This window comes from Hippocampus bargibanti, linkage group LG04, assembly GCF_051943395.1.
Source record: "Hippocampus bargibanti isolate YZ-2025 linkage group LG04, ASM5194339v1, whole genome shotgun sequence".
Taxonomy (NCBI): Eukaryota; Metazoa; Chordata; class Actinopteri; order Syngnathiformes; family Syngnathidae; genus Hippocampus; species Hippocampus bargibanti.
The window spans coordinates 8,705,367-8,719,334 of NC_142737.1; the positions used below are offsets into that span (position 1 = coordinate 8,705,367).

General features: G+C 39.8%; 1 protein-coding gene across 1 annotated transcript in view; it reads left to right on the forward strand.

Annotated features, from left to right (window-relative positions):
* The window catches only part of ipo11 (importin 11), a 97,603-nt gene extending 83,894 nt beyond the window's left edge, over nt 1–13,709 (forward strand). The window contains exon 30 of the mRNA XM_088993840.1: nt 13,451–13,709. Coding sequence (XP_088849966.1) covers nt 13,451–13,615 — 165 coding nt within the window. The 3' untranslated portion in view covers nt 13,616–13,709. The remainder of the gene's footprint in view (nt 1–13,450) is intronic.
* Nucleotides 13,710–13,968: the final 259 nt, after the last annotated feature.

Sequence of the window (13,968 nt, forward strand, 5' to 3'; positions counted from 1 at the left end):
ATGCAAGACGTCTTGGCGTGACGTCACAAACTGGGGGCAGGACTTTCTGAAAATGCCCAAGTCGCAGCTCAATTTTTTGCAGATTTTGGACACTTTAAGTAATTTTTATTGTTTTTTTGCATTTGAATAAATATATCATACTGCGTGTTTTGGGTATTTTAGATGCTATAAAACGTTTTTCTGATGTCAGTTAAGAAACAAAAAAGTGACGTCGGTTGTCCTTTAATGATTCCAGACGTGGTCGCATAAGTGTTTGTGTCTTTCGACAAAATGCTTTGTTTGATTCTTGTTCTTCAATAACAAGGACAGCAGCATCAAACACAAAGAGGGATTGAGCAACATGTAAAACTTGCTCCTTTTGGTACAAATAACAATGGCCCAGTCAGTTGGTTCTCTGGGGAAAACCACTTGAACACAGCAAATGATAGTTAAAGTATATATAATTACAATGTCACCTGAGCGAGTATCTTGTCGTTTTACAAATCGCAGTGAACTCGAAAGTAGAATTCCGTTGAGGCTAGAAATAGAAAGTGGGTAATTGGAACTCTTTTGTTTTCCATTCAAGTCACTTGACAGCCGCTGTTGTGTGTTTTATTTTTTTTTAAGGGCTGAATGATTTTGGAAAAGAATTTAATTGTGCTGCAAAAAAAATTTGATTGAATTAGCATTTTCAACTGCATTTTTAGACTAACGAGCAATTAATTCATCTTTGTTCAAACAATATCAGCTCTCTCATGGATTGGATTGGTTTCGCCTTTATTAGTCTTGCAGTAGAGAGATTTACATTTCACAGCAGCAAAATTATGAAAGGAAGAGGGAAGAAAAGAAAGCAGTAGAAAAACAAAATACAGGCGCTGCTGTAAAGGCGCCATCTTGACGTCAAAACAATAAAAAAACACTTAATAACAAATAATATGACAACACAGAGAGTCAATCTTAAGCACTTTCTTCACTTTGTTGCATGAAACTGTTCTAGTTGAAAGAGGAGAGGATCAAAGTGTCCTTTTCACCAGTGGATCAGGGACATCGTGGTAAAATGTGCACGTCTGCTACAAGCTACAAGTTTTGAAACCAAACATGAAGCTGTAGCATCCATTGATGAAAAGAGATTGTCTCACATCTCCTGTCCCACGTAAATCCGCTTCAATTCCAAGCCGCGACAGTTCCACATATTATCCAAATACAAGCAGGGGACACGTGAAAAAAAAAAAAGATTCCTGCAAAGTCTCAGTCACCAAAACTCAACTGATTTTTGTGAACACTGTTTTAGTTAATTATATGTGATTATTCATCACTGTTTTTGTCATTAGCTTCCCTCGATCCCCTCCTTATCCTTATCCTTAATGAATCATTAGCCTCCTTCATCCCATTTGTCACTCCCGTGAAGATATATACTCGAACCAAATGACTTTTTGTGCATTCCGAATTTCCCCTCTAACCCCCCCCCCCCCCCCCCCCCCCCCCCCCCGGATATCGAAGGCATCTGTAATAAAGATATTTGCATTTAGCTCTGTTATTGCTCCCGATTTCACCGCACCGCCGCTGTTAGCATAATGTGTAATTTAATTTATTTTTTGGGGGGAATGACAGACCTGTGTGACTGATATTCCATCCAGGGTTAGCACGTATCAAGATTGGTTTTTCTGCAGCCAGGAGGCAAGGCAAAAGTCATCTCGATGAGTTCCCATTTTGTCATAGCCATTTGATCATGTCAGATCCCCATACAGCGCGGCAAAATTTGCTAAGGCTGCCGCACGCTAGTGTTTACTTTTTGTTTTCTGGCACCCAAGGGTATACAGTGATACCTTGGCTAACGAACTTAATTGGTTCCCAGAAAGTGTGTGTAAGGTGAAAAGTGTGTATTCTAAACATTAATTACCCATAATACCCTAAATAAGCCTTAAAACTACACAAAATAGACCTTATTTTATGTATAATAAATGTGCTATTGTATTGTAGTTAAAGAAATAAACTGTACTGTATAATAATGACATTTTATTTACCTTTGTCCATTATGATACGCATACATACATGTCCATTATGATGAGCATACATGTATTATACCCCCCCCCCCCCCCCCCCCGCCCCAGTGACCATCATCTGTAATAGAAAATGGCTGAATTTCACACAATACCCAGTCAATTATTTTATGATGAAATGTCGGGAAAGATGCCCATTTCACAGTAAGATCATAACATTGTCATCAAATGGTGAGTATAGATTTGCTTTTTTGAATGTTGCTGTGCCGATGACCGTTTTGTGTTTGGGAGCCTTTTACTGAGCATCTTCATCTTTAAGTTCATAGTGTTGCTTGTTCTGTAGCCACAAGGAGACATAAGCCAATGTCTTCTTGTGCCGGTCCCTAGCCCGGATAAATACAGAGGGTTGTGCCAAGAAGGGCATCCTACGTACAAGCCTGGCCAAAGCAAACATGCAAACCAAACCTCTGAAGATGGAGGACACTGATTTACGATGGCAACCCCTTATAGGGAAAAGCCGAAAAGAAGAGAAGTTTGATTTACCTTTGTAATGGTAGTTGTCAATGGATGACAAACAGAAACTCCCTTAGCCACACGTAGCAATGATCGACTTAGCATACTGGTAGTGGGACGTTAAGTCACACAAACGAACACCTCGTTCGTGTTTCTCGATTATCTCCTTCTTCTGCTCGACCGTAATTTTGTTTTGTGTCTTCGGCTGAACACTAGGCTGTGGTGGGGTCTTTTTCGGTCCCATAACAGCAAAAGTATCCTTGAAGACAAACGACGTATGCACTCAGAGAAAGCGGGTGTGGAAAAGTAGGCCGTGTGTGGCTCTGTTCAGCCCAAGATTAGTCCGCCAGCCATTGTGGCGCTTCATGTGTTTCCCCCAAAAAATAGTTTGTATGCCAAGATTATATTCTCGCAAATTTAACGTTCTTAAGGCAAAAGGTTCGTTAGCTAAAACGTTCGTAAGCCGAGGTGTCACTGTATATTGTTAGTCTGTAAGAATGAAGCGTATTCAATTCTACCACATGAACCAATATGGTAGCCACATACAGAAAAAATTAAATCATCATTTTTTTTTCTTTTTCTTTTTTTGGGCTCTACACAACTATGCGCTTATCTTTAAGATCTTGTTCTATTTCTTTAATGGGAGGAATCTGTCTCTCTAAGCTAATGGGAGTCATTAATATCTGATCAGACAATATACTCGTTAAATTGACCCTAATACATCTTCATTTCCAACATGGTGCATGTGACCCAAAACAGTACAAACAAATCTCTGTCTGATTGTTTGCTCAAAGGATATCCAAGTCAGTAATTGGCGCTGCAACTTGAGTCTAGAACTCCACCGGGGTTTATCAAGTATTTGTTGTTCTATGAATTGTCAGGGTAAGCTGTCAGGCAATTAATGACTAATTAGAATTTGTTGAGAACGGATGGAAGTTGCTTAAATAAAACATCCACCTTGAATAATTGGCTGTAAAACGTGTTAGTCTGAATGCGTTTAACACCACCGGCTTTGTCAGATGTGGATGTGCAGAGTGATTAAAATAGTGTTGTTATTGTTTTTTTTTTGCTGTTTAATAAACCTTAGCGTACACTTCGAATGGTGTGTTCCGCCACAAAGAAAAATAGTTGCTTCAAATAACTGTTAACCATATTTTCCGGTGTACAAGGTGCACCCAAAAGCCTTGATGTTTTTTTCAAAAGATGACCCTGCACCTTATACGCAGGTGCACCTTATATGTGATGTAATATTGAGCCACAAGCGGTTTCACAACTATTTTCAGCAGCCGCAGACTCCTTTTTTCCCCTGTAGAAGTAGTGCGTAAACCAAGCCTCTACTATAGCACCTTATAATGTGGTGTGCCTTATATTTGGAAACTTTTATGTATTTCTATATTATACAGTAAAGTCTCGTTATATCGATATCGGATATAGCGATAGTCCCGGTTATATCGATACTATTTCTATGCACGCACGGAGAAAATTACATGCAAACAGGGTCGGATATATCAATAGTCCCGGTTATATCGATATTTTTTCGGACTCCCTTGAATATCGATATAACGAGACTTTACTGTATTTGGAAACCGTTCTTATTCATTGAAGGTGCGCCTTGTACTCCGGTGCGCCTTACATATGGAAAAAGTTTAAAAATACACAATTTATTCAGGAAGCGCCTTATATTCCGGTGCACCTTATACACCGGTAATACGGTACTTATAAAACACATCCTTGTCAACACTTGGTTACCCCTCCCCCACCTCCGACAATATTTTTCCCCATTTTCTACCCAAACAACCTTTTTGAGCACGGGTGTCACAGTCACGGCCCGGGGGCCAATTTTTCTCATTTGCAGCATTTGCTCTTTGTCCATGTTAGCACTTTGTTACAGCTTCAGCTGTTGTTAAAGCACTATATAAATCAATATCTACAGTATGTATTGTATTTTTTACAGTTGCCCCCATTTGAAGCTCAGATAACTCCAGACCCATATAACTTAGGAATGAACTTTTTTTCTGATGAAAGATGAGAGTCTAAGGTTTCTAACGCTGTATTGAATGTTAATATAGTCCTAAAACTCAATATTCTGTGGGTCCTGCAATTTGAGTGGAAATTACAATAACCCTGGCACTGAAGTGGACACACTTTTGCGCATCGCCTGCCAATGAATCCTTTATTTTAAATCAATTTCCAGTTATTTTCATTCAAAAATGTCTCAACTTGTATGCAAGCCTGTCTCCCAGTCATCCTACAATGTATTAATCATTTTTTTGGCGCTTTCCCATGACGTGTGCGCCACACCCATGGCTTCCCTACTTCGGGTAGTCCTTGTTTTTGACACCCGTACTTACGCCCGCTCCCAATTCCCATTAGCAAGACATATTCCAATTTGTGCAGCCTCATTTCCTGAGCAAATGACTGCAATCAAATTGTAATCCTCCCACTAAATCAAGAGACCATAAAAGAAAGCCCAGAGTGGCATTGAGCAGTGTTTTTTTTTTAACAATCCATCTTGTCCCGTTTGGCCCTTCTTGCATATCTCACCTCAGCCATCGATTAAGTCTAGACGTGGTCACTTAAGCTAATGATTGTATTGATCTCCCTTTTCTTTTTTCTTTTTAATCAATGTCACATCAGTGTACGACTTCACACCGAGATGCTGTCCACCTATTAATACACGTCAAAGGATAATTTGTTATGGAGCAATTATTGTGGTCAATCTATATAGGGGAACTGCCAATTATTATTATATGGAGAGCCCGAACTCATTTTTTGGGGTCAATCCTCAGTTCTTTCAAAGCATTCAACTGAAGCCAAATCCCGATTGTTCCCGACAAGGCAGTTCCGACATTTGTTTTTCTTTTTTTCGATGAAAGTTTTTTTCAGCTGTCATCTGTACTTCTTTAAAGCAGGGGTCCCCAAACCCCTGGCCGCGGACCGGTACCGGTCCGTGGGTCATTTGGTAGCGGGCCGCGCAGAAAGAATAAATAATTTATATAATTTCCGTTTTATTTATTATCTGAGTCAGAGTTTTATTTTGAAAAATGAAAAGTCACCGCTTGCAGCGCATTTCCGTGACGAGGAATGGGTCGCAAAGCTCACTTACTTGTGCGACATATTCAACCTGCTTCAGGGGAAAATGACAACTGTCTTCAAGTTGGCTGATAAAGTAGCTGCATTTAAAGCCAAATTGGATTTATGGGGACAGGCGCGTGAATAGCAGTGTATTTGACGTGTTTCAAACATTGGCGGGGTTTTTGGAAAAGACTGAGCCTTCATTGACGAACTGCCCAGGAATGGATCCGCAACCCATTTGTCAACAAACCAAGTGAATCCAGCATGCCTGTGCAAGAGGAAGAACAACTGCTGGAGTTAGCAAATGATGGCGGACTTAAAAGTATGTTTGAGACAACAACTCTGCCGGTGTTATGGATTAAATTGATGGAACATAAGCAAGACACTTCGGGTGTCATTGTCTCCCATTATCCAATTCGCAGCTCAATTTTTTTGCCGATTTTGGACACTTTAAGTCATTTTTATTGGTGTTTTGCATTTGACTAAAAATATCATACTGCGTGTTTTGGGTATTTTAGATGCTATAAAACGTTTTTCTGATGTCAGTTTAAAAAACAAAAAAGTGACGTCGGTTGTCCTTTAAAGGACGAGTTGCGTCCTTAATTTGTAAAATCACTTCAAATGACTTCTACTGAACGCATTTTACAAACATTCCACCGCATTTAACTATATTTTACCTTATAAGACTCGCTGAATATTCAGGAAGTCTTGTTTTCGAGTTGATAACGATGCCCGAAGTAACGTCACGCAAGGAATGCCCCTGACCGACAAAGCGACACACAATGCATTTTGGGTACTTTTTTGCATCTGAAAACACCATTTTGATGGGGAAATATTAGAAGGAAAACTACATAAGTAACACGATGGTGAATCATTGTGTGTCGCAGCCAAGTGCGGTAACACGCATAAAGAAGGTGTAAGTTGACACAAATTCCCAGCGGACAAATCCGCCCATTTCCAACTTAGCTTGTGCGCCATCTTGTGCATTTGCTGGGAAGGACTTCTTTAATCGATTGCAAACATTTATGCTTTCCTCTTCACAACTATTTGAATCATATTCATAACTGGATGAGTAACAAGAAAGCATCTTCTCCGAATTTGAACTCTCTGAAGCCATTGTTTTGATTCTGGAGCAAGTCAGTGTGTGACCAATAGTGACGTCATGAACAAGGGGGCGGGACTTTCTGAATCTGCCCCGTGTTCCAAGCTCAATTTGTGGCAATTTTGGAACACTTTAAGTCATTTTTATTGATGTTTTGCATTTGACTAAAAATATCAGCCTGCGTGTTTTGGGTATTTTAGATGCTATAAAACGTTTTTCTGATTAAAAAAACAAAAAAGTGACGTCGGTTGTCCTTTAAAGGTGTCTGAAGTTTTGCTCCTCATCCGAAGAGCTTCATCAGCGAACTAAAGTTATGTTGGTAACTCAGGCCCGATATACAGACGCTCCCCAACAGTTGAAAACCCATAACAATTTGATAATACCTCGCTTTTTATCAAATGTGACAGTTTAGCCACTACGCTGCAGTCCCATCACGCTGTGACGGATGTTTTGCAGCCGACCGGGGTCAATGATGTCGTCTCATAAATTAGCTAATAGAATCTCCCTGCCGTGTAATTCAGTCAACCCCACGCTGTCTGCAACACTTCTTCGTTTGCGCTTGAATTCATCAGACAGTCGAACAGCTCATTACCTCACGTGAGCATGTGTGTGTGTTCGTGCGCACCCTGGCAAACACACTGTGTGTGAATCTGTGTGGTGATTAACCATAAATGTAATCTCACAGTCCAGCATCAAGAAAGCTGGTTTTTGTCATCACCCCGTCTTGTTAAATGTAACATCTCAAGCACCATGGGAGGACTTCCTCAAATTTCACTGAGTGAGCTGTTGTGTATTTATTTTGTTTGTTTGTTTTGTACAGCATATTTATTCATGTTCTTGTTTCTGTTTATTTATTTACTCTATTTTCCGTTGTATAAGGCACACCCAAAAGCCTTGATTTTCTTCAAAAGATTACCCTGCGCCTTATATGTGAAGTAATACTGAGCCACAACAGGTAACCACAGCCTCTACTAAGGCACTACCCTTATAATGTGGTGTGCCTTATATTTGGAAAACTTTTATATATGTATTATATTTGGACAACTTTTGCGGTGCGCCTTATATATGGAAAAAGTTTGAAAATACACCATTCATTGGGGGTGCGCCTTATAATAATAATAATAATCATCATCATCATAATTATAATAATAGTAATAATAATACATTTCATTCATAAGCGCCTTTCAAAACTCTCAAGGTCACTTTACAGTTACAGGATAAGTTTTTGTGAGGGTGAGCAGCGGCAGCCACACGCGCGAGCGTTCACTCAACCCGGAAGTAACTCAAATAGAATGCTAGCTAGCTCGCTAATAGATAGCTAAGATTGTTGACATTGATGATGCCCAATCACTTTTTTTAGAATAGGCTACTAATGTTGTAGAACAGATGGAGGTGCTTGCTACCACGCTGGTCCTTCCTTATACACCGGAAAATATGGTTTATTTTGAGTTCAAATTTCCAGGCCGGCTGAAATCCCGTTTGTCATTTTTGTAAATTCAACGTCGCCGGGGAGTTTAGCCAACATTCTGAAGAGTATAAACGGATTAGAATAACTTTCATGGTATTAGGAGATTTATTTATCATGCATGGTTAACCAATCAATCTCAAAGTTCAACAGTCAATCTATAAAATCGGATTTAAAAACAAAGCCAGGAAAAGTGTTTTTTAAAAAAGTTTTGAGTCATCTTATTTTTGTCAGGGTGTCAGATCATTCGGTATCTGTGGGTGGAGCCCCTAAGTGGTCAGGAAGGATATTGCACATCAATCTCAAGGCCCTGTTATCTGTGGTCTTGGGTAAGGAGGAGGTTTTGGAGACATCTATGTGGAAGCTTTAAGATTACAGTCAAAGCTCGAAAAAAAAGAATTTCAAGCAGGGGAGAAGTTGGGAAACCCTCACGGCAAGGTCATAGCCACGGTTCCAACTAGGAATGGAAGCGTTAGCAAGATATGCTAACCACAAGTACACCTGAAGCCCCATTTAATAAATTGATTATTTCTGTTCACCATGGTCAATCAAGGAAATTTCTCTTGTCCTAAAATGGCATCAGTTCCTCTTTCACGATACCCTTCAAATTCACAAGTTTATGATTCCTTCCCTCACCTGGCGCTTCTCGCCTTTCACACTTCCTTACCGCAATCTCACACTTGCATCTCCTCTCTCATCTTCCTCCATTTTCTGTCTGCCGTGCCTCATCCCTGGCTTCCGTTTTTCCTCGGGGATGACAGCGGATTGTGCTTGTTTTTCCCCGATAAGTAGCTTCCGCTTTTTCTGCGATTGGCAAATTTCCCCTTAGCATTCTCTCGGCTTTTTAGCTCAAGCTTGTTAGTTTTGCCCGCATCCTGTATCTGTTTGCTTCATCTCAACCATCCTCCTTCCCCGTTTTGACACGCTGGAGTGGAAATTTACATCTAGATTATCATTTGAAGTGTTTTATGCATTTGGTTGGGATTGTCACTTCACAATGTATTGAAAAGATGCCACAAAAAAAATCTATTTATCGGAACTCTAGGCCTTTCAACAACTTTAATGCGATTGTGTCTTGAATCTAGCATTTTCTGGATTGGATTGGATATGCCTTTATTAGTCTCACAGTGCTCAACGTTTCCAACAAAAACGTTCCATGTAAGTCACGATTCTGTGTGGGTTTTTTTTGTGAGCATACACACCAAATGTCACGATTTGTAATGGCCGTAATAATCAAATTCAATTGTTTTTTTGTAATTGATCACCTTCAAACACTTGCTAGATGGATTCCACCTCTTGGCTGTCATCACGGGAAAGCACTTTTGTTTCAGCATTAACAGATTGAAATCAAGAGCTGGATGAGGTCAACTATTGGAAGTTGATCCACACAGGCCTCCAGCATTATAAAGCTCACCGCCATCATTATCTCATTCAATGCCAGACAATGTGCAAAAATGTGTCTACTCCAGTGCCAGGGTTTTTGTCGTTTTCACTCAAATTGCAGGACACACAGAACATTGACTTTTAGGACTACATAAACACTCAATTCAGCATAAGAAACCATAGATTCTCTTCTTTCATCATAAAAAAAGAGTTAATTCCTAAGTTACATGCTTCTGGTGTTATCCAAGCTTGAAATGAGGGCGGCTGTACAAAAGGCAAATGCTGCCCCGTCGTGGAAGGGAAAAACATTGCCGGAGGTCTGACCAGCGCTTTACCGGCAGCTCCCGCAAGAAAAAGCAAAACCCGAACAAATTCGGGAATGGCGCTCCACGTCATGCTTTTCAATTTCCGAATAAATTAGGGATGGGAGTGAATTGAGTTGAAAATAGAAAAAAATAAAAAATAAGTACCATATTTTTCGATGTATAAGCCGCACTCAAAAGCTGGCCCTGCGCCTTTTACGCAGGTGTGCTTATATGTGAAGTAATATTGAGTTACAACAGGTCTCTCAACTACTGTCAGCAGCCACCGACGCTATTTCCCCCCTATAGAAGAAGTAGTGCGTAACCCTAGCCTCTACTAGTCTGCCTTATATTACGGTATGCCTTGTATTTGGAACACTTTTATATGTTTATATATTATATTTGGAAAACTTTTTTGTTCATTGAAGGTTTGCCTTATAGTCGGTGCGCCTTATACAGTAAAGTCTCGTTATATCGATATCGGTTATATCGATAGTACTGCTTATTACGATACTATTTCTATGAACGCAGGATCGGATATATCGATAGTCCGGTTACATCGATATTTTTTCCGACTCCCGAGAATATCGATATGACGAGACTTTACTGGATATGGAAAAAGTATAATACAACGTTCCGGAAGTTTTCTATAATTTCAACTAAAAGTAAAGTCTCCTTGAGCGCTTTGAAAGGCGCTTGAAATAAAATGTATTATTTTTATTATTATTAAGACAATAAAATATACCATTCATTGGGGGTGCGCCTTATACTCCGGTCCGCTTTATACACCGAAAAGTACGGTAAATGGGGGAAAGATTAAATCATAGATGGTATAATTCGATTGAGGAGTACATTTCAAGTAGTAATATGTGACCAGCCATAATTCAGTGAAATGCCCATCCCGAGAACTCTCACTTGAATAACAGGGCCTTAATCGCTCACTCGCTCCAATAGTTTTACTTGACAGAATAAAAAGAAGAAATCAAAGCAATTTTTCTTTTTGACATTTACGCGAGATTAAATTGTCATCGACGTAGATGAAAACGAAGTTTTCTATAATTTCAACTACAATTATTTGCCGGCATTTCTGCCATGGAGCTCATACATAATTACTCTCTGTCGCCGTGACAAACAGAGCAGACGACACGCTAGTCAGCTAGTTCAATTCTGATGCTTATATGCTTTTCTCATTAAGACACTCGAGCAGCCACTCCTCGGGAGTTTGATTGCTCTGTAATAGCGGCAAGCTAATGAGCAGTACAAGTGTCGTGATTGGCAAGGGACCAAGAGTTGCCATTTACAATAATGTTGCTCTCCAAGGCCTCCAAATTATTCTGCTTGTGCCCTCTCCTGCCTCCCACGTTTATGGACGTCGGCGGTGAGGGCAAAATGCAACTTTGGCTGATGAGGTGATTAAAGAGAGCTGTTTGCATGGGTCTGTGCACTGAATTGTTTCCATTTATTTATTTGTTTATTTACTGTAATTCTATTTATTTTTTTAGAAAGGAGGCTGGTGAAGAAGCAACACAACACTCTTTTTTTGTCTGTATATACTGTATTTGTGTGTTTATATGTATGTATATACAGTGATACCTTGGCTTAAGAACTTAATTGGTTTCCAGACAGAGTGTGTAAGGCGAAAAGTGTGTATCCCAAAAATGTATTTCTCATAGGTAACCATTAAAATGAGAATAATTCGTTCCCAGGTCCCCATAAAACATTATTTTCTACAAAATAAGCCGGAAAACTACACAAAATATACCTTATTTTATGTATAATGTGATTTTGTATTGTAATGAAAGAAATACACTGTACTGTATGATAACATACATAACATTTGTGATGGTCGTTGATGGCTTGATGGAATGGGGTGGGAGGAGGTCGGAGGGCGGGAATTGCTATTTGGAAGGAGTCACATTCCATAAGGATTGTAATTAAAGAAATAAACTACTTTATAATATAGTCATTTTATTTACCTTTGTGTGATGGTCGTTGATGGCTTGATGGAATGGAGTGGCCGGTTTCATCAGCATGAAACACTTAATGAGGAACGTAGCCTTCTTCTTTCACCATCTTGAGGAATGATCCCTTGTAGGTGCTTTCTCTGCGATAATTTTACCTAGTTCCTCATCAACTGTGTTCTGTTTAGCCCCACTTCCATGATGAGGTGATACCGGTGGAAGTGACCGGTGGAAGGAACAATAGGAACAATCAGTAGAGCGGCAAGGAGTAGTCTTCTGCTCCCCCAACCTGAGAACAGGGACCTATCATAGCAGAGTCCGGCACTGCCATGCCTGGACAGTAGGGATATATATATATATAGGGCCTAAACTACCAGTAAGACTTTAGTTTGCTGACGAAGTTTCTTGGATAAGAAGCGAAACGTCCAACACCTTCAAAGAAGTACAGATGACGGCTGAAGAAACATTTTCATCCTTGCAATCTACACTCTGCCTTTCAACTATCAAAGTTGAAACAAGTCCAAATTTCACGGTTTTCTATCTATTTTCTCACTCTCTGTCGTCTGCCTATAAACCCCCTCCTCACTGCTGCCATATAAATAATATATGCGTGTGTGCACGTGTGTCTGTGTGTGTGTAGCGGCACAACCTGAAGATCAACCAGCATTAAGGAATTGTTTTTTTTTTTTTCTTTGGAGTTTTTATTGTATTATTTAAGTCATTTTAACTTGCTATAATGAAATGTCATGTTATTTATAAAGAGATTGGATGTTGTTGTTTTTTCAATACAAATCAGCTGCCAGCACATTTTGCAGTTGTTGCTCCACTACTCTTTGTAATTTATATTCCACATTCCTGCACTTTTGAGATTCCCTGTTTTGAGATTTTTGGTTTAGTTGTTTTTTTTTTTTTGTTTTTTTTTTTTTTTTTTTTTTTTGGGGGGGGGGGTTTCCATCCATTTCCCTTTTTTTCCCCCCTTTTCACCTGTTAACGCCATTGAAACCGGCTCGCCTGTTAACGTCTCTAATCCAAGAAGACACCACGGTGAGGGTGGCCATTGATTCTCAACAACGAAAACGCTTGTGATGTTTTCTTGGAAAACAACCATCGTGTTCGTACCTTGCATGTAGTTGTGTCACTCTATCTCTGTGTATGCTTAGGCTTGTTCGGTGGCTTGTACCTGTTTTTTCCTGCCTTTGGGAAACTGTCTTGAGTGATGAGAACGGAGCCGAGTGAAAAAGACTTTTTTTATTTAACTAGATGAAAAAGCCTTAACACATTGGTGAACAAAAGTAGATGCCTTACCGTTTTGCAGCTCACTCTTTTGAAATATGCTCGCTGTGACGTGTGAACTGCTGATCCAAGCGGCACTTTATTAATGTGTTTTATAGTATTTCCAAGAGGCATGCATTTTTATTCATCATCTAAAGCTGTACCCAAGTACTGCTTCTCAGAAGCAAATGAGGTTATTCAACGCTAATCTGCACGTTAAACAAAACTCAATGCAGCTTTGCTTACCTAGCCCCTTCTATTGAATCAAGCAGAATTTCACTGTCACTGTTGTAGGCAGCATTTCAGCATCAAATTCGATTGGGGTGAAATACAAAGGCTGCACTTCCTGCACTGGCAGATTAAAAAAATAAATAAAAATAACTTATCTTGTTTTTCAGTTTGCCCTGGAGGACCCTGTGCACAACGTCTCCCTCCAGCAGTTTGTCTACGAGAAGCTGAAGGCTCAGCAGAGCCTTCTGGGGGACCCGAGCTTCAGCGGCCTCATGGAAACTGTGGACACAGAGCTCGTAAGGCAGCTCCAGGAGTTTCTGCAAGGCTTCTGAATCACATCACAGTTTTTTCACCACCGTTTCACAACAAACTGTTGCCGTTTAATCTTCTTCGCCTTCTTTCCTTTCAAGAAAAAAAAAGACTCAATCCAACGTGTGGCTGGCAAATCCAGTTCTTCCCAAAACGCTGCCCTTGTTATTACTTGCCTTATTCAGAATTAGCTTTGTTCGTTCCCCTGCTGTTAACAAACTAGCGACATATTTTTTTTATACAGTAAGACCTCAACTTACGAAGTTAATTGGTTCCCAGACAGAGTGTGTAAGGCGAAAAGTCTGTATCTCAAAATAAAATTCCCATAGGAAACCATTAAAATGGGAATAATCCGTTCCCGGGTTTCCATAAAATA